The 18,754-nt window shown below is 53.4% G+C and overlaps 1 protein-coding gene across 3 annotated transcripts; it reads right to left on the bottom strand.

Annotated features, from left to right (window-relative positions):
* Positions 1-1,413: 1,413 nt before the first annotated feature.
* Positions 1,414-18,234, bottom strand: Pwwp3a (PWWP domain containing 3A, DNA repair factor). Of its 3 annotated transcripts, none has more exons than XM_021175025.3 (14): positions 18,161-18,234; positions 16,404-16,520; positions 15,759-15,844; positions 14,714-14,784; positions 11,932-12,741; positions 10,737-10,844; positions 8,952-9,022; positions 7,044-7,120; positions 6,638-6,698; positions 5,650-5,725; positions 5,200-5,250; positions 4,444-4,880; positions 3,777-3,865; positions 1,414-1,891 (listed from the first exon to the last, which is right to left on the bottom strand). In XM_021175025.3, exons 2-14 carry the CDS (start codon positions 16,458-16,460, stop codon positions 1,834-1,836), a joined length of 2,052 nt encoding a protein of 683 aa, XP_021030684.1. In that variant the 5' UTR covers positions 16,461-16,520; positions 18,161-18,234; the 3' UTR covers positions 1,414-1,833. The 3 variants fall into 3 exon arrangements, with proteins under 3 accessions (XP_021030684.1, XP_021030683.1, XP_021030686.1); XM_021175024.3 differs by having other exon boundaries at positions 18,059-18,203; XM_021175027.3 differs by having other exon boundaries at positions 10,737-10,841; positions 18,059-18,203.
* Positions 18,235-18,754: the final 520 nt, after the last annotated feature.

Below are 18,754 nucleotides of genomic sequence, written 5' to 3'. Positions count from 1 at the left end.
TATCTGGTCAGAGATCTGAGGCCCTGAGGGGCATGTGGGAGTCACAGAGGATGTGGGGGGCACTGACAAGAAAGGGGTGAGGGAATATCTGGTATCTCGGCCCCTCCAAAGCAGCCAGAGCATAACCCAAGGTGTAGAGAGAAATGTGGCCTCCGGACAAGTTGAAATACAGGCCATTGTCACCCACAGGATGCAGGGCTTTTAAGGGTATTTAAAGTGCTGCTCTAGGAAGATGCTGCAGGCCCTGACTGAATTTGTGACCATTCTGTCTCCAAGATGGTCTGTGTATGGACCCCAGGTGGAAAGCAGGGTGTTGTTTGCCCCAAGCCCACCACACAGGGTGCTAGTGGGGCCAGGTGAAGTGCCACTCCCAATGTGAGACAAGCCTGTCCTGGGGAGAAGCCACTCTTAAGGCCACAGTCAGGGGCACAGCAGTGATGACTGTAGATACTGAGGTTGAACTTGCACTGGATTTCTTGGGGTTCTGAAAAGCCTCCCACTCCGACAGAGCTGTACATGGACCACGGGCAGACCCATTCACAGTGCCAACAAGAAGCTGAGTTCCTGGCATCAGGCCTCTTCTGATACCTGCAATATTCTGATACCTCAAATCCAGTGTCCCTGCCACGAGTAGTCCCTATGGATGGTAGGACAAGCTACAGCCTGAACAAGGTCTCTGACCTGGTTCTCCCTGACCCCAATTTCAACAAAGATGGTAGAGAAGTTTGAGCCGAGAGGCCACAGACAGTGCTGCTCGCTGTGCCTGTCCTGACAGGCCACGTCTATACTCACCTATCTCATACCATCCTGGCTCGATGTGCTGTCGGATGCAGGTGTCTAGGGTGATGCTTAATCATCCCCATCTCATTCTGTGATGGCCACAAGTGTCAAGGACACACATGTGTTCCATATCCAGCAACCCAACACCTGGCTGAATGTCCCTATGGGCTTTTTTGCAGCTGGCTGGCATAGCTCAGCGTAGGGCCGTCCACTGCTGCCAGTGGCTTCACCCTCATTCCGGGTGGACAGAGCTTCCACACAGCCACGGTGAGACAGTGCATCCATGGCAACCATGCAGGAATCTGCCTTTTCTTGTCATCCCCACCATCCTCGGCCCAGAAGAGGTTTTTAGGTGGGGTGGTGGGGCCAGGCTAGAAGCCAGTGGCAGCCCTGTGTAATCAGTGCTTGGCTGGGGCACAGGGGAACAGAGAGCATGGGGTGGGGACTGAACTCTGCTAGCCTGCCCGGCCTTGCAAGACTACAAGGAACCCAGTGAACAAACATGTTCCCACCTCCCTAACATCTCCCACCTGCAAAGACTGTTGCTGCAAGAGTCCCCACCGCCTGCTCACCACACAGGAGAGGCAGAGAAGGTTCTAGAAACCAGAGAGGAAATAAGCAGAACAATGAATGCCAGGGCAACATGTCAATGCTCTGGGAGTCACGTGTTCAGGTCAGTCTTTCCAGAAATGTCTGTAGGGCAGGCACACCAAGCAACATGGGACATAGAGCGCACATGCCAGCCACACTGTGCAATGACTATGACACATATGCATTCAAACGCGTTTATAAACAAAATAATAATTAAAATAAAAAAAACCAGACATACACATGTATACACACACATACACACAGAAACTTCCAGAAAGCAGCTGTTCAGAGATGGCAGCAGGCATCTGATGGCATCTGATCTCCCAGACTTAGGCTGAAGACGTAGAACCCATGCACAGGTCAAAGTCCTCACACTCCTAGGCCTCTTGCTTCTAGCACATTCTGGTGGAGGCTTCTGGCAGGTCACACCCAGTGCTGGCCAGCCAGGTGCAGACTGCGGCATCAGCGACGGCGACGGTTCCTCTCCTCCAGAAGTTCATTGTCAAAGATTTCCTTTTCCCTTCAAGAAACAAGAGACTGCCTGTGAGAGGCACCAAGTGGGCACCAGCGACTCTAGAACAATTAGCAGTGGCATGGGCTGAGTGTGCATTTATGCATCTAAGGAAACAGGCCATAAAGAAGAAAGATGCTCTGCCATGGCAGAGTAGCCGACAGCAATGCCAGCACCGATGGGGACACTGCAGTCTGGAAGCTTTTGGCTTTTAGGGCGATGGCATGGGGCAGAAAGAGCTGCTGACTGCCACACAGAAGACAGAAAGACAGTAAATTTTATTGCACTGAATCTGGGGATGGAACAGAGGGCTCCATGCAGACAAGTACTCTAAGCACAGCCCCAGACTGATTTTTTTATGTGTGTGACAAAGACTCACATAGCCCAGGCTTGATCTTACAATAATCCTCCTGCTTCATTCTGCCCAATCACCCTTGCTCTAAGGAATATTATTTCAGGAGCTGGACAAATGGCTCAGAGACTAGAACAACTTGCTGACCTTGCCCAGGACCTGAGTTCAGTTCTGATCACCCACCCCATCCCTAACTCCATTTCCAGGGCATCCAAGGCCCTCTTTTGACAGGAACCAGGCACACACAGGTATCCATGCACACACATGCACAATATGGAGGCCATAGGGTGACATCAAGCATGTCCCTCCATCTCCACCTTGGTTTTGAAAATGGGTCTCCCACTCTGAACCTGGTATTTGCTGATTAGGGTGCTGACATTGAGCCCAGAATATCTACCCCTTCCCAGGGCTGGAACTGGCACACACAACCATCCCCATCCTTTCACAGCAGGCCTGGGGACGGCAATATCCAGCACTCTGCTGACTGAGATAGCTTCTCCAGCCCAGACAGGCTTCTCCTCACCTCACAAGTGCTGGGATGAGAGCACTACAGTTGGGTACTTAGCATGGAGTCCCTGACTGCTGAGAACTGGGGACTGGACCGCAGCCTGAAGGTCTGTCCAGAGGCCTTTGCTGCAATGTTATCTCAGGGTCAGAATCCTGCAAATGACAGGAGCTGACACTCTTTTTTTTTTTTCCCTTTTTTTTTTTTTTTTTTTTCCTTAAACGAGACAGGGTCTCTCTGTGTATCCCTGGCTGGCCTGGAACTCACTCCATAGACCAGGCTGGCCTCGAACTCAGAAATCCACCTGCCTCTGCCTCCCAAGTGCTAGGATTAAAGGCGTGTGCCACCACCACCCGGCTGCCGGAGCTGACACTCTTGACCAAGTCAGTGGACGTCGCTACCTAATATGGCTGCCCTGGGTACCAGGAGGCCCTGTGCCCACTGTCCTCCTGGGGATGCCAACTTATTTTTAGAGGCAATGAACCCTGCATGAGGCTCTGGATGGAGACCCTATTTGTGACTGCAGTGGCATCCTCTGCCTGTCACTGCCCTGCCTGCCTCCCACTGAAGTCTGGCAGCATGCCCAGAGGTGGATTAGAGGCTCTGGGGCCACACATCTTAGGAATGCTGTAGGCGACAGGACAGGCAGCTTCAACCCGCTGCCCTGCTGACGGCTACACTGCCTCTTAATCTAGCTCTGTGCTCTCTATCAGCCACACAGGAGCAGGCGGGGCAGAGCCCGTAACACTGTTCACAAGGAGATTACAGGGGTCTCGGGCAGAGCACGCGACAGGGCCAGGACTGCAGAGGCAGCTGTGGCCCTGCCCTAGGGTGCTGGCTTGCAGCCAGCATAGCCCATAGCAGAACACAGCCTATAGACCTGGACCTTTGTCTAGCCCTTGCCTGGAAAGAAGGCCCAGCTGACCCTACCACACCTGCGCACTGACACACAGCACCTGTACTACCTGTGGACTGGGGCTTGGCAGTCCTGTCACAACAGGGGACACAGCACAGCACACGGCCGTGGGAGGACCTACCGGTAGCTAAGTGTGGGGCCACGGATGTACTTCTGCTCGGCTGTCTTGTAATCCACCGCCTCCACCGCAGAAATGGCACAGATGATTGCCTGCAGAAGAATGAGGGTCGGGCCATGGCTCAGTGAACAAAAAGCTAACCTGACACGTATAAGGCCGTGGGCTCCACTTCCAGTGTCAGGAGCCGGTCATGGTCAAAACCACCCAATTTTTTTTTTTTTTTGGTTTTTTTTTGAGACAGGGTTTCTCTGTATAGCTCTGGCTGTCCTGGAACTCACTTTGTAGACCAGGCTGGCCTCGAACTCAGAAATCCGCCTGCCTCTGCCTCCCGAGTGCTGGGATTAAAGGCGTGTGCCACCACGCCCGGCAAAACCACCCAATTTTAAAGTTACACACAGTAGTGGTTACAGTGACTTGAGGGGTCAGGTGTGGTGGTGAGAACTGTCCCAAGTCCTTAGGAGTCTGAGACGAGAGCGTGCCCAGTTTCAGGCCAGCCCGAGACACGAGGACACAGTGTACCACTGTTTCCTTTTCCGATTCATGTGAGCATGTCCCACCCACAGCAACACGGGGACAGGCAAGCACAGGCTGGCAGCTTCTTCCTGGAACTCTCAGCAGGGACACTGTCCAGGCCCTGCTGGTGTTGAGCATGGGGATGTGGGGCACCCACCTCGGGCAGCAGCACATCCAGGATGAAGCGAATGCGGTCTCCACTGCCGCGCTCGGGCACCTGTCCGTCCATGTCTCGGCAGACGCCCTGCAGGTACTCCACCACCTCATCCAGCTGTGCCTCGTCCTCCAGGTATGTCTCCATGCAAGTTACGCACTGACTGGAGCTCAGGAACGTCTTCAGCCAGCGTGAGGGCTTGCGGCTGTGCAAGATAGCCCGCAGGTGGCTCTCTGCACCCTTGGCCTTCACGATGTACTCCACCAGCTTCTGGTTGGCTCTATCCCGTGCAGCCCTGGAGCGGTCAGGCAGCACCTTCCTGCATGGCCGCCACTGTCCCAGCTGGCTGTCCCCTACAGGCTCCTCAGGGTCCCCCTTGCCCAGCTGAGGAAACCTGGTCCCCAGGACGTCCTGTTGGATAGACTTGCGCACAGGGTAGCCTGTGAGAGGAGCACAAATTCGGATGTGTAATGATGTCCTTACCTCCCAGCCTCAACCTCGGGCTCCCTTCACCAACCCCTTCTCCCGAGCTCCCATGCATACAAGGAGAATCTCCTGAGAACCACGGAGTGTGCCAGCTGAATGTCCCAGTGTGAAGGCAGCATTCCTTAGATCTCCCAACCCCCTGCCCAGCACACAGCTGCCCACCTAATAAGGATGCAGGGCATAATGGCAGCTGAGGTCACAGCACCAAAGACAGCAAGATGGTCTCTCAAGGACCAAAAGTAGACCCTAAGTGAAGACCACAAGTATACTTACTGATATCAGCAGCGTAGTATTCCAAGAAAGACCCAGCAAAGGAGCCGCAGCCTGTGGAGGGCACAAGAGAAGGCTGTGCTCAAACCTGAGCACTACTGGTTCTGATGCTCAGGACTCCCAGCCAGGAGCCTTCTGGTTTGTGCTTTACCCTGAGGCAGATCTGTGAGGTGAGTCTGTCCACCACCCCAGGAAGGAGCGGCCAGGGGTTCAGGTGACAGCCAGAGTCACCACACAGAGGCAGTATTGTATAGGGTCTTCAATCAGGAGGGCTGTGCCTGCTCCTGCCTTCCACAGACACAGTACCCTCACAAGTTAGGCAGGCCAAAATGGGATATAGGGCTACTACCACATCTGTCTTGGCCCCTCCATGCTGCCCTCAACAGGTGCCAATGACATGGTACCACCCACCTCACCCCACCCCACCCACTCCCTAGGGTGCAGCCCACATACCCAGCCGCACACGGTAGTCAGTGATAAGTGAAACACACCAGCCAATGGCCTGGGCAAAGTCCTCCTTGGCTCTGTCCTACAAAACCCAAAAGCTGAGTGTGAGTTGGCTGTATCAACCTTAGGTTCCTAGGCTCCCAGGCTTAAGTGGGTGCTGTGTGACCAGGGCTCCCAGTCACTCCACTGCAGTCTGGCACCTTCAGAAGGTACGGCAGGCAGGCACTTTCAGGCTTCAGGAAGCCATTGAACTAACAATTGACGTTTTTGGTCTTTTTCAGGCAGGGTCTCATGTAGTCCATGCTTTGTATGTAACCGAGACTGGTTCTTCAACTCCTAATTCTAACTCAGCTTCTAGCCACCCTCTAACTCCCCAGTCACCTTGGGGCTGCCGTGTCCTACACCCACAGTGTGGAGGCCAGAGGATGACATGGTACCACCCCTGATCACTAGACAGTCTCTCGCTGATCCTGGCTGGCCAGTGCCTTCCCACGGTGGGGTCTGCAGTGAGTCAGAGCCTCATCCCACACATGGCACACGTTACTGACTGGATGCGTGATGTGTCTACAGCAAGCAGGCTGCCATCGCGCCTCTCAGAGAGACTGACCACAACGGCTACACACGGGAGTCATGGCCCCCAGCTGCACGGGGACACCATCACCCCACAATCTCGTGTTTTGGTTTGAGTCAATAGAACAAAATAATTTTTCCTGGCCAGGGAGACAAAGGTTATTCAGGAAAACAAGTTCTAATTCCCAGGAGCACATAAAATCAGATGTGGCAGTGTGGGTGAGACAGGGTTCAGAGACAGGAGAATCCACAGAAGCTTGAGGGCCAGTGAACCTGGGGTACATGGGGCCTCAAGTAAAGGGAAAAACCTGACCAGAGGCTGTCCTCTGACTCCACATTCACGCTTTTGTGCACACACACACACAAACATGTACACCCCAAAAGCTAAATTCCCCGTGCCAACAGAGCACAGGCCACCACCTACCAGCAGTGCGTGCTTTTCCTTGCAGTCAAAGTGCTTGAGCCGTCGCAGCGACACGGTGATTCTTGACAGAGCAGAGGCCAAGATGAGCATAGGTGGCCTCAACCCAGGAGAGGATCCCTCCTCCGAAACCTAACCCTGCTCTAGGCTGTAGCACCCCCATACCACTGGGTGCCCAGGGCCCTACTCCAACCAGCCACCCTGGGCGCACACAGATTCTAAGAACCATGTTTGGCTGAAACTCTGCTCTGGTGCAGCATGCAGGGACAATGGGTCCTGGCTGCCAGTTCTAGCCATCTGGCTGAGACACCAAGTGACACTGTGGACTCTGGACCATGTTGGCAGCTCCAGTCAGGGCACCAGAAAGGATTCCCACTCCTGCCCATGCCCTAACTATGGCATCACTAACCCTCGGCCCTTGGGGTTCATGTTGCCCTCAATGAAGAGCACACTGGCCTTCTTGTCTCTTCGCCGGACACTCTTGACCTGTGGGTAGATTGGGACACCACAGTATGAACAGGGGAGTGGGTGCTCCCCACCTCCTCTAAGGCCCCTCTAGTGCTGGGCCTGACCATTCTAGTGGTGGTGGTGGTGGTGGTGGTGGGGTGTGTGTGTGACCCCATTGCTTCCCATGGCTCTGTGGTATTACGAGGTAGAATCCACAATTCTCCATTTGGGTCTTGTTCTTAAATCCTTGTGTGTGCAGGGATGCATGTGGAAGCCACAGACAGTCTCAGGCATCATCCCTGACCTTCCACCTTACTTGAGATAAGACTCTTATCAGTGCAACTGTACATTCCAGACACAGGGTCTAGAGAGTCCTCCTGCCTGCCTCCATCTCCCCAGAATGCAAGCACACTACAGTCTGGCTTTCTGAGGGCTCTAAGAGCTAAACTCAGGCCCTCATTCTTGCACAACCAGAGACTCACGGAGCCAACCCAACAATCTCCCATAACCCAAACTGGCCTTAAACTCCGTGTGGCTGAGGATGACAGGTGTATGCCACCATGCCAGGCTCCCATCTTGGTCTCTTAGTAACAGGCCACGTCCCTGCCTGTTCCTCTCTGCCTCTGGCTGAATGGGAGCTGCTCAGAGGTGGGCACTAAGGAAACACGGAGTCCACAGTATGCGGCAAACTCAGCCCACTGTGGGGAAGCAGTGAGCCCGGCAAGCCTCTTCCTAAGCAGGACAGATGGTCCCCAAGATACCAACCCTCAGGTCTAGCCCTGTGCCTGCAAACCTCAGTCCAGTAACCTATGAGCCCCGTGCACACACTGGAGACCAGAAAGGTGAGGACAGGGCTGAGGGAGGACACAGCATCCCAGAGCCAGCTGCTCCCACACCATTACTAGCTTTCTGGCTGCTTTCACCCCAGATCTTCTGCCTGTCCCTCTCCTCTGGTCCTCTTTTGGGATGGTCATGAACTTAACTGGGGCTTGGACTGTGACCCTGGTGGCACAGCACTTGTCTAGGGCTACAGTGTTCCAGGCCCTGGTCTCCATCTTTAAAGAATGGTGACAAAGGGCAACAGAGGCGCTCGCCTTTAGTCCGAGCACAGGGGTGGTGGACCTTTGAGTTTGAGGCCAGCCTGGTCTACAGAGTGAGTTCCAGGACAGGCAGGGATACACAGAGAAACCATGTCTTGAAAAAGCTAAGAAAAAAATAAAATCAGAGACAAGACATAGAACCACAAAATAGCCTAGCTGTGCGGACAGCATCACAGGGGAGTGAAGGCAGGCACAGAGATGACAGGGCACGCAATGTCTCCACCTAGAGAAGTCCTCACTGGAGTGGTTGCAACACCAGGCACAAATATAGCTAAAGGACTGCCCTTGGAGCAGACTCACAGGCCACATGACAGACCTTCAGTGGGATTGAGACACATTTGGAGACAGCTCTCATGTAGCCCAGGCTGGCCTCCAACATTCTTATGTAGCTGAGGACCATGAACTCCAGATCTTCCTGCCTCAGCCTTCTATGTGCAGGGATGAGTGTGCCCGTGCCACCATGCCCACTGTTATCATGGGACCTAAGTTCAGGGGTTGAAAAGGCGGTGGTTTGGCTCCTTCATCCAGAAGCTTAGCAGCACACTGCTCACAGATTCCTGAGGCGGCTGGGCATGAATTTCACTCAGACTGCCATGTGGAATGGCACTCACCTTATGACCAGGCCCTGCAGTCAGAGGGAGGCTGTGTGCCCACGTCTGAGTCATTAGCACCCAGGCGTTCCAGCATTAACAGGGCTACCAAACTACCTGCTAGAGCAGGGGAACGGGTCTGAGGATGAAGGACTCGGTGCCCACAGCAGGTGCACTTACCACAGCTGGCCAGAATGGGTATTTTTGGTATTTAAGCCAGACCAGCATTCCTACTTCAAATGATCGTGGTTCTACAATTTAAAAAAAAAAAGGGAGGAATTAAAACAAAACAAAACAAAACAAAACAAAACCCAGATGAGTCAAATCTGCCTCACACAGGTACAGTACAGACAAGAATAATCAAGGACACCCACACACATCACTGCGCTGTTCACACCCAACTCTAACCTCATCTACCCAGGAACCCAGATGTACAGTGGACACAGACACACAGAATGGTGTCTCAGTGCCCACCGTGGGGCAGGAGACCATGGCTGTGTGTCCAACGTCCTGTGACAAGAGATGAAGCCTGAAACACGGTGGATGAGTTCTATGTCAAAACCCCCCCCTCTGAGTTCGAGTATCCCCCAAAAGCAGACATTTAGAAGCCTGCATCCATGGCAGGAGAACGGAGGTCACATGCAGACCACACATTCTTAGAGGAGGAAACACCACTCCTCACTGATATCTGAGGCAGGGTCTCTCTACTTACACCAGACTGGCCTGAACTCAGGGACGGACCCGATGGCCCTCCTGCCCAAGGGCTGGAATGACATGCACGCACATGCTAGTGTACAGGACACTAAGGCTGGGACGGAACCAAGGCTCTTGTCAATGCTAGACAAGCTCTCTACCACAGAGCCACGGCCCTGCCTTTGTTATTTATGTTATTATGTAGCCCAAAGTGGCCTTCAACTTTCAGGTATCTCTCTGCCTCCACCTAGCTGACAAGGCTTTCAGGAAGGTGACAGTCCACTGAAGAGAGCACCAAGCACCTCAGATACCCTGGCTGAGAATTGGCAATTGTCCTGAGCTTGGTATGGTGGGTTAGTGAGACCATCAGCTCAAGCCTGCCATAGAAGGACACAGAAGACCCTAATGTCAGGACGCTGGGGTCTCTCTGCAGCCAGTCTCAGCTAGTCTTCAGATCTGACCCAAACACTGAGCCCTTATGAGGTGCAGCTCATATCAGCATGTGGGCCCTTCTAACAGAGTACTCAGCAGTACTTAGTCAGGGGTCCTCAGAGAGCACTCAGCCTGGGAACTCATGCCCCTGAGGAAGTAGGATGGAGATGGAGTCTAGCTGGCACTCACCAAGAACCCTCAGCTTGCCCCACATCACCTAAGCCACATTCTTGGCCTCCATGTGCCCCACCTTAGTGTGCAGCTGGCTAAGAGACAGTCCTTGGGTTCCTCAGTGGCTGAGATGTACCACTGTGCTCTCAGTGAGCCCCAACTCACACGTCTTTCTCAGCTGCACACTGCATCATGTAGTACCTACCCTTAAGGAGAACGTACAGTTCCCTGGATAGACATGAACCACTGGTAAAGGTAGCTCTGTCCAACCTAGGGCAAAAGGGCCTACATCTTTACTCAGTGCCTGGCTATGGGACAGAGCCAATGCTGGGCTGGTTACCTCTCCCAAGTCCTTGGCCTCCGTTAGAGACAGAAGGACACAAGGCTCTAGACAAGTCCTGGGTCAGAACATAGAAATTCTAACAGCATCACCTATGGAGGCACCTGACTTTCATCCCAGCGCTCTGAAAGCAGAAGCAGGCAGATTGCCGAATCAGAAGCCAGCTTAGTCTATACAGCAAGTTCCAGGCCTATTAGAGGTACACAGTGAGACCCTGTCTAAAAACAAAACCAAAAAACTCCACCAGCGCCAAACAACTAGCTGGCTTTAGGGGATACTGAATAGGATGGGCTCCTTCCCCACTGTTCTTAAGTGCAACACTCTCTCACCGTGATACAGAAGGATCCGAGGTGGTTCCTCTTCTTCCTCCTCCTCCTCCTCCAGCAGGGAGTGTGTGGACTTGAACCCTGTGGATTCTTCTGAGGACACAGGATCTGCTGAGACAGGGAGACATCACTTGATGTCTATCACTTCACCCCGCTAGGGACTAGGGAAAAAGGGCCGTCCACAACAAAGGACAGATCCCAAGCAAAATTCAACAAGGGTGCACTCTGTGGTTAGAATTGGGTTTGTCTTTCTTTAAAAAATTTCTCCATGTTTTTGTGTTTGTGCATCCTTGTGTGCGTTTTATATGTATTTGTGCATGCTTGTGTGCATCTTTTGTCTGCACATGTGTGCATGTGTGTGAATGTCTGTTTGTCCATGTTTGTGTATGTATGTATGTGCACTAGAGCACACACATGGAGACCAGAAGAACTTTGTGGAGTCAGTTCTCTCCACCCGATAGGTTGCAGAGATCAAGCTCAGGTCAGCAGGCTTAGCAGCGAGCGTCTTCACCTACGGAGCCGTCTCCATGGCCCTCCTTCATTGTTTCAACTCTGATGCTGGGGATGGACAAGGGTTGTTCTTGCCAGGCAGGCACTCTAGCTCTGAGCTCCAGCCTTAAGTACATTTCAAAAATAAACACAGAGAAACCAAGAGCAGTGCTCGGGAAGCATGCAGGCTCCAGGAGGCCCCTGCCTAACCTGGCCACACAGAGGATGTAGACAATGGGTTCCCAGAACCAACAAGGCCAACTCCCCAGCTGCTCCCCGCAGGCCACCGCAGGGCAGGGTGTGGTCTTGTGAAGGGTCCTACTGTGTCTCACATCCACTTGACCACACACCCAATTTCTGGATCCTCCTGCCAGAGCTCAATGGGTCAACAGGTTCACAGGGGACTAGCTCCTGACACCAGGCCTCCTAATCCCCTCGGCAGACCCCCTCACTTACCAGGAGCATGCTGTTAACTCTGCAGTGAGCAACAACAACATAGAAGTGCTTAGCAGGGATCCCTGCCTGGGTCACCAGCTGCCTCCCCAGCCCTGCCTGACTCCCACTCAAACACAAAGACAGAAACATCTGGGAGGAGAGAAAATCATACCTTAGGAGGGTAGGCAGATCTGGGGACAGAGCTTTTTACATACAAACATGGAGCCCCTGGCACACCTCAGAACCCACAGCGTGAATCCCTGTCCATGGTTACCTTCCTCTGGTTTGTCACGCTCTCCAGCACTGCACAACATCGTGGCCTCCCCAGAACAGCTCCTGGGGCAGGGCGCTGCCCCCACAGTTCTAGTCCCCTGCTGCCTGGTGGGTGGGTTCTGGCCGCCATCAAAGCGTGGTCTCTTTGTGGGGCATCCTCTGCTTCTCTCAGAGGCCGTGAGTGGCCTGATGTTGCCTGATGACTTGACCCAGTCACAGCCTTTGACCCCGGCACAGGACTCCTCGTCCCTGGTTTGGGAGGGCAGCCTAGGTGAAGCCAGGGCCACACAGCTGGTTGCCTGTCCCTGGCTTTTTAAGACACTTTCTCCCTTGGAAAGGCCAGCCTCTGATCTTCGGCGCCGGGTAGGTTTCTCTCCCAAATTCCTCTGCCTCTTTTTGGTTGTGCTCTCCTGCCCATGGTCCAGCTGTAACCCAGAATCACCCTGAGACCCGTCTCCAACTCCACTCTCTGAGAGGCCTGTCTTGGGGCACACTTGGCACCTGAGATGATCTTCAAATGCAGACGACGGCAACAGGCTTTTTGGACTGCACTCCGACCGCCTCTTGGATGCGCACTGGGTTACCACAGCTTGACCATCTTCACCGAGGAGAGATGGAGAAGGAGCACTGGAGACCTGCGAGGCCACATCTGCATCTGTTTCCTCCTTCTGAGACAGTGTAGTCCCATCTTCTATAGGATGACTTTCAGGACTCAAACTGGTCCTCTCATTCAAGACATCCAGGGCCACTCGCAGGGAGCGTCGGTAAGTCAGCTCCTCCAGGGGAGTAGCCGGGACTTCATTCTGAGAGGCTGTAGGAACAAAGATACGCAGTGAGGCTTTCACTGGGATGCCTAGGGCTCCCGATCATAACCACGGAGCAATAGACTCAGTAACCACTCTGAGTGCCACACACCCATCCCCAAAACAAGAGTACAAAGCTAAAAGATGGCTATATACTCACTCAGGGCTATGACTTAAGATAACAAACCAGAATGACCTGAGCTTCACTAGAAGAAATACTAAATCCCTCCAGGCCCTAAAGCAACACTGCATAAATGGATCTGGATGTCTCGCAAGCAGCGCTCTAACAGAACAGGGTGGTGGAGACAGCTTCACACTTCCTAGGCATACCACCTTCCTCTATCAGACCCACACTTGGCAACTGCTTAATACTAAAATGTGCTCACAAGCAAGTAGCTCCCAACACTCTAGGCCCACACAAGGATGCCCACACTCAATAAGCAAGGCGGTCAGCACAGCCTGCAGCTGCCCGTGCAGCCGTAGACTCCTGGGGATGAAGTCCTTGCTTCCCTTGGGCTGGACCTGTCTTTGCTGCTGAGACTCAGTTGGAGGGAAAGATGCTGCTGCTGCTGCTGCTGCTGCTGCTGGGCTCTACTGGGTGGGGACCTCCAGTATCCAGAACCCTCACCATGTATACCTGTGCCAGGTCTGGAGCAGGGTGCACATGAAGTCTAGCTCAGCCACAAGAGGAAATGGCGGCAAGTGCTAAACTGAGGGCCTATACATACAAAGGAAGCTAAGTCCCAACCACCATGACTCACCCACAGCACCTGCGAATAACACAAAGGTAGCAGCATGGAAGCTGACCACTCTGTTCTTGCTCCCCTGGGCTTTTTATAATTGGCAATTTATGTATATTATGTATGTCTGCATGCATGTGTCTGTTTCTGTGCATGCCTGTCTTTATGTATAAATGCACACGTCTGTATGTTATATATGTATGTCTGCACATGTGTCTATATGTTATGTATATATGTGTCTGTCTGTGTATTATGCATGTCTCTGTGTTGTATATACATGTATCTGTATGTCTGCATGCATGTATGTGTCTGTCTCTATGTTATATCTGTATGTGTGTCTGTCGTATGTTATATATGCATTCTGTAGGATTGAATATAAGGCTTCCCGTGAGCAGGGCTCCCTCTGTCACAGGCAATGGCCTCAGCCTATCATTTACTACTGAGGATGCTGAGTGAGTGTCTAGGGCCCAGCTAGGACAGGACGTGAGATCGAACTCACACCGACTTCCTAGGCATTCCTGACCCTGAGCCTCAGTCCATTTTCATCCCCACATTGTGACCTCTGAGGTTCAGGAGACAGAGGGCTCTTTGCTCTGTATGTGGGGCAGGCATCCTCTCCCATCCTCCACACCCATCACAAGGCTCTAGGGTGGTTCCTGGCATCTGACAGATCTGGTTTGGGGCAGAAGTCTAAGAAGCAGTTAGTTGGGTAGTGTGGAGGACCCCAGCTAGAACCCAGGCATGGAGACCAATCCCTGTAATGCCATTCTTGGGCTCAAGCAGGAATCCTGCCACCACTCCCTGGCCTGCCTGGCTGCAGTAAGAGACTCCAACAGAAAACAAAGAAACAAACACATAATATGCAGAAGCAGCAACGCAGCTCAGCGGTTGCCTTCATCTCCAGCACTGCCCAAACAAAAAACTACATATAAGAAAGGACAGAGCTGGGGGTGGGGGAGGGTCTAAGAGGCTTTAACAAGCAGATGCACGAGGCCCTGGACTCTGTTCCAGCACCCGTGCATGAGGAGCAGTGGTGCTCAAGGCACTGGGGAAGTGGACGCAGAAGAATCAGGAAGGAGTTCAGGGTCAGCGTCTGCTACAGAGTGCTTTCAAGACCAACTTAGGCTACATGAGACGCTGCCTTAACAAAGAAGGGGAAAGCAGGCAAACACACACTTTCCTTCTGTGAGGTTCCCTGTGGCGGCGCCCAGCACCTTGGTGGCCTGGCTGGAGCTCTTACCCAGGAAGGCAGCAATGTTCTCAATGTGCGACTTCTGCAGGGCCTCCACGGCTGAGCTCTTAACCTGGATCCTACGACAACAATGAGCGGTCAGCACCGCAGCCTGCAACCCAACTGTCCAGATGTCCCTCTCAACCTTCCACTCATACCCAAAGTCACCATGAAGGAAGGACAGGGACAGACGCTGCCAAGGGAACAGGGACAGCCTACCAGGGTGGGTATGCCCCGTCTCTTTTCCATTTTTGCCCCTCTTTTAAGAAAGAAAAGGTCGGCTGGAGTTAAGAGTAAAAATAAATTCAAATTGGGACTTTCATGAGGCAAATCCGACTTTCAACTGCACAAATAACTCCTTTGTTAGGTTTTCCGAGTAGCCGCTAATGTCACCAAGAGCTGTTTACAGCCCAGCAGGCGCGTTTTAGTTTAAAGGACTTGCTTTCCTTTTAAACTCAAGTATTCAATTACCTTCCCTGCCGCAGGGAGAGCGGGAAGCTGGGGACTCTCCTGGTGGAGGGCTCTGAAGACAGTGGCAGGAAGGAGCGGGCCAGGAGGGACCCAGGAGACAAGCGGCTGGTGGACTCTTCAGAAGGAAGGACGGCACCACAGGCCTACACCCACATCGTCCTTGCTGGTGACCCATTAAGGGTCACCAGGTGCAAGACTGTTAACAGAGTCCTGCCGCCCATCTGCCTTTCCAGTACGAAAAAAATCTTTTTTCTTCGTGGAACAGTGGGTCTGGCACAAGTGGATCAGAACCAAGTCCTTGGTGGGAGCGGAGACCCCAGGATAGATCCCTGGGAATAATTCCTATCTATCCCCGCTTCCTGCAGCTCCCTTGCACCTCATAGACTAAGACCTCCAACCTGAAATGTGTGCCAAATAAAATCTATTGTCCTCCCCATAAGATTCTCAGCGTGGAGACACGGAAGCAGAGAACTCCTAAGCCCAGCAGAAGCAGGCTTCTTTCTTCTGTGAGAAGAGTATCAGAGACCTCAGACAGAAGGGGAAAGACAGTATTGGGAAACAAACAAAAACAAGCACACTTAACTTTTCCTTCAGCGAGAGTATCTGAACATCTAGGAAGAATTCCTTCTTTCTCTTGTTTTTTGCTGAAGTCTCGGTTCTGGCCAAAACCTAAGTGTAAAAAAAGCAAAAATAAAAATAAAAAAGAACTCTTGTTATGGCAGTGGAGGAACAGACAGCGGAAGTCTTTCCCGGGTGGCGGCCACAGGATTTAGCAGAGACCTGATGTGAACTCTTATTCAGGTATAAACTGAGGCACCCGAGCCCTCGGCCATCCCAGGACCAGGCAGGAGCTCAGCACTTCCTTCTGACTTGCTAGAAGGAACACCCTAAACACTAGTTATTCCCGTCTGGGGCTCCTAGCAAGGCACTCCCTGTGGTCACAGCCTTCTGAGCCTTTTTATAGATGACTCTTTTTTTAGGTGTTTTTTTTTTCCCCCTTAGTGTGAGAAATAATTAAAGACAATTCTGGATCTAGGGCCTCCTAAGCGCCAGACCAAAACCCCCTGGAGTGGAGGGAACCCTGGGACTCGTGCCAGCAGATCCCAGTGCCCAGCATTCAGGCTCAGCTTTCTCTCAGAGTCACTCTGAGGAACAGAGCCTGATGAAGACTTTATTGTCACCAAAAGTCATTTCTAATTCCTAAAATTAAGAGAATAAGGGCTGTCACCTTCGCAGGCCACAGTCGCTTCCCCCATCGGCAGAGGACATACTTGGCATCCGTCATGACTCAGAAAGAAGTATCTGGGCGTGCGGTGGTACAGGCTTGACTGAGGCCAGAGGTCCCCTGCAACGAAATGTGTTTTAGAAAGGTGCTGCTTGCAGCAGTGAGATTCACACAGACACAATCTTCCAGGGCAGAGGCTAGCCGCACACCCAGCTTCTAGGACACAGGTCAACTCAGAGCCTGGCCTTGAGACGTTGGGCAAAGAGCCAACTGACAGCCAAGTACAGGGCCCTGGAATTTGAGGAAATGTTTTCTGTAAATAAAATTTAACTGATCCCCTCTTCAAGGTTACACGCAGACTATGCTGCATTGGCAAAGCTCACAAGCCCTCCCTGCCTCGGGCCTGAAGGGTGGCTGCAGCACACACCACACTCCACATACCCCATTCCCTGGAAGGACAGGGACAGATGCAGGGCTCTGGCAGAAGCAGCCAGGGCTGTGAACAGAAATGGAAAGATGGGGGGAGGGGGACCAAAGCAGCAAGAAGGACAGCAGGAACAAGGGAACTACCAGCAAAAACAAGGGTTTATGTAGTAGAAGGGTTCAGAGAAGCAGGAGAGGCTTTCCAGAGGGATTACAGGCAGCAGAGTTGGAGGAACAGGGTTCCCAGCAAGGATGGGAGTTCATTAAAGCAGGGTGGGGTTTCAGAAGATAACAAGGGGGGCTCTGCAGCGTTATGGGAATTCAGGTAACAAAAGATGAGGCTCAGGTAACAGGGACTGGGGTTTGGGCAGCAAATATGTCCATAGCAAGGAAAGAGGTTCAGGTAGGAGTCAGGTAGAAGAGGTGGGGTTTGCAGCAGGGAAACAAAGATGGGGTTCACAGAGGAACTGAGATTCAGGCTGCAGAAACTTGAGTTCAGCAGGAAATATAGGGTTTACAGCAAAGAATGGGAGGTCAGGCTAGAGGGAGTTTGGGCTCGGAGACTGCGATTCTGACATGAAACTCGGGGTTCACAACAGGGATAAGGTTCGAGCAGCAAATTGGGGGCTTAGGCTCCAGAGAGGGGGTCAAATTGGGGGCTTAGGCTGCAGAGAGGGGGTCAAAGGGAAGAAATAAGTCAAGAAATCCAGAATTTTCAGCAAGGACATAGATTCAGGCTGCAGAGACAGGGTACCAAGCAGTAAATTCACGATTCAGGCTGCACGGGGTGTGTATGTGTGTAATGTTGGGTTGGTACTGCAGAGGTCGAGGTATCGGGTTAATAAGGGGCCTCCAGCAGGAAACTCGGGGTCTTAGCAGGGACACGGGTTCAGGCCGCAAAAAGGGGGAATAAGGTAGGAAACTCGGGGCTCAGGTTGCAGAAGAGAGATATAAGGCCGGAAATATGGGGTTCAAGCTGCAGAAGATAGGGATCAGGCCGGAAATACGAGGCTCTCGGAAGGGATGGGGCTCAGGCTGCAGAGAAGGGGATTCAGGTCAGAAACACAGGGTTTGCAGCAGGAAACGAGGTTCTCAGCCCCCAGGGGCCTCGGCCGCACGTGGGCCCTGCGCAGAACCCGACCCGGCCCAGCTGGTCCGGCCCAGCCGCCGCCCTTCCCCAGGCTCTCCGCCTGCGCCCCGCCCGGCCCTCCCCAGGCCGCAGCGGGCTCACCCACCCAGCCCGCCTGACGCGGCGTCCGAGCCTGAGCGACCAGGCCGCGGCGGTCCCAACGGCGGAAGCCCGCCCGCCAACCGCCGCCGCAAGCCCGCGCGCTCACCGCCTCCGCCGCCGCGCAGATCCCCGCGGGCTGGGGGCGGGACCTGCCTCACAGCGGTGCCGAGTCCCGCCCACGCCGCCGCCCAATGGGAACTGCGTACCTGCGCCTCGACCCCGCCCCCCAAGAGCGCGCCACCTCCTGCAGGCCACGCCTCAGCCCACCGGTCACGCCCTCCACCGCCTTCCCTCCTGCCCAACTTGTGGAGTGCGCGGCGAGGGCTCCCCCTGGGCCCGAGGCAGGGTAGACCCGGAGGCCCGCTCCAAGTCCCACCCCTCCGCTGCTGGCCAATAAGAAGATGGAGCTTACATCGTGGCCCCTCCCACAGACGGCGGCGGCCTCCCTAGACCACGCCTCAGCCCGTAGTCCACATCCCAGTTTTCCTACAGCCTGCATTGGTTCCTGAGACGGAGAGTGGGCCCTTTTTCCAGATTTCCGCCCGCGAGCAGCTATGCAAAGACAGAGGGATTGGGAAGGCGAAGGCCTCAGGAGCTCCTGACAGACTTCTAGTACCTTCCAGCTTCCGAAGTGACCCGATTCCCACTCCAGAAGGAAGTTATCCCACCTATGTGGGAAAAAAAAAGCCATCCAGTGAGG

Source organism: Mus caroli, unplaced genomic scaffold (assembly GCF_978045245.1).
Source record: "Mus caroli unplaced genomic scaffold, Mus_caroli_1 scaffold_9, whole genome shotgun sequence".
Taxonomy (NCBI): Eukaryota; Metazoa; Chordata; class Mammalia; order Rodentia; family Muridae; genus Mus; species Mus caroli.
The sequence above is the reverse complement of the archived record's forward strand: the minus strand, read 5'-3'. Positions and strand labels throughout refer to the sequence as shown.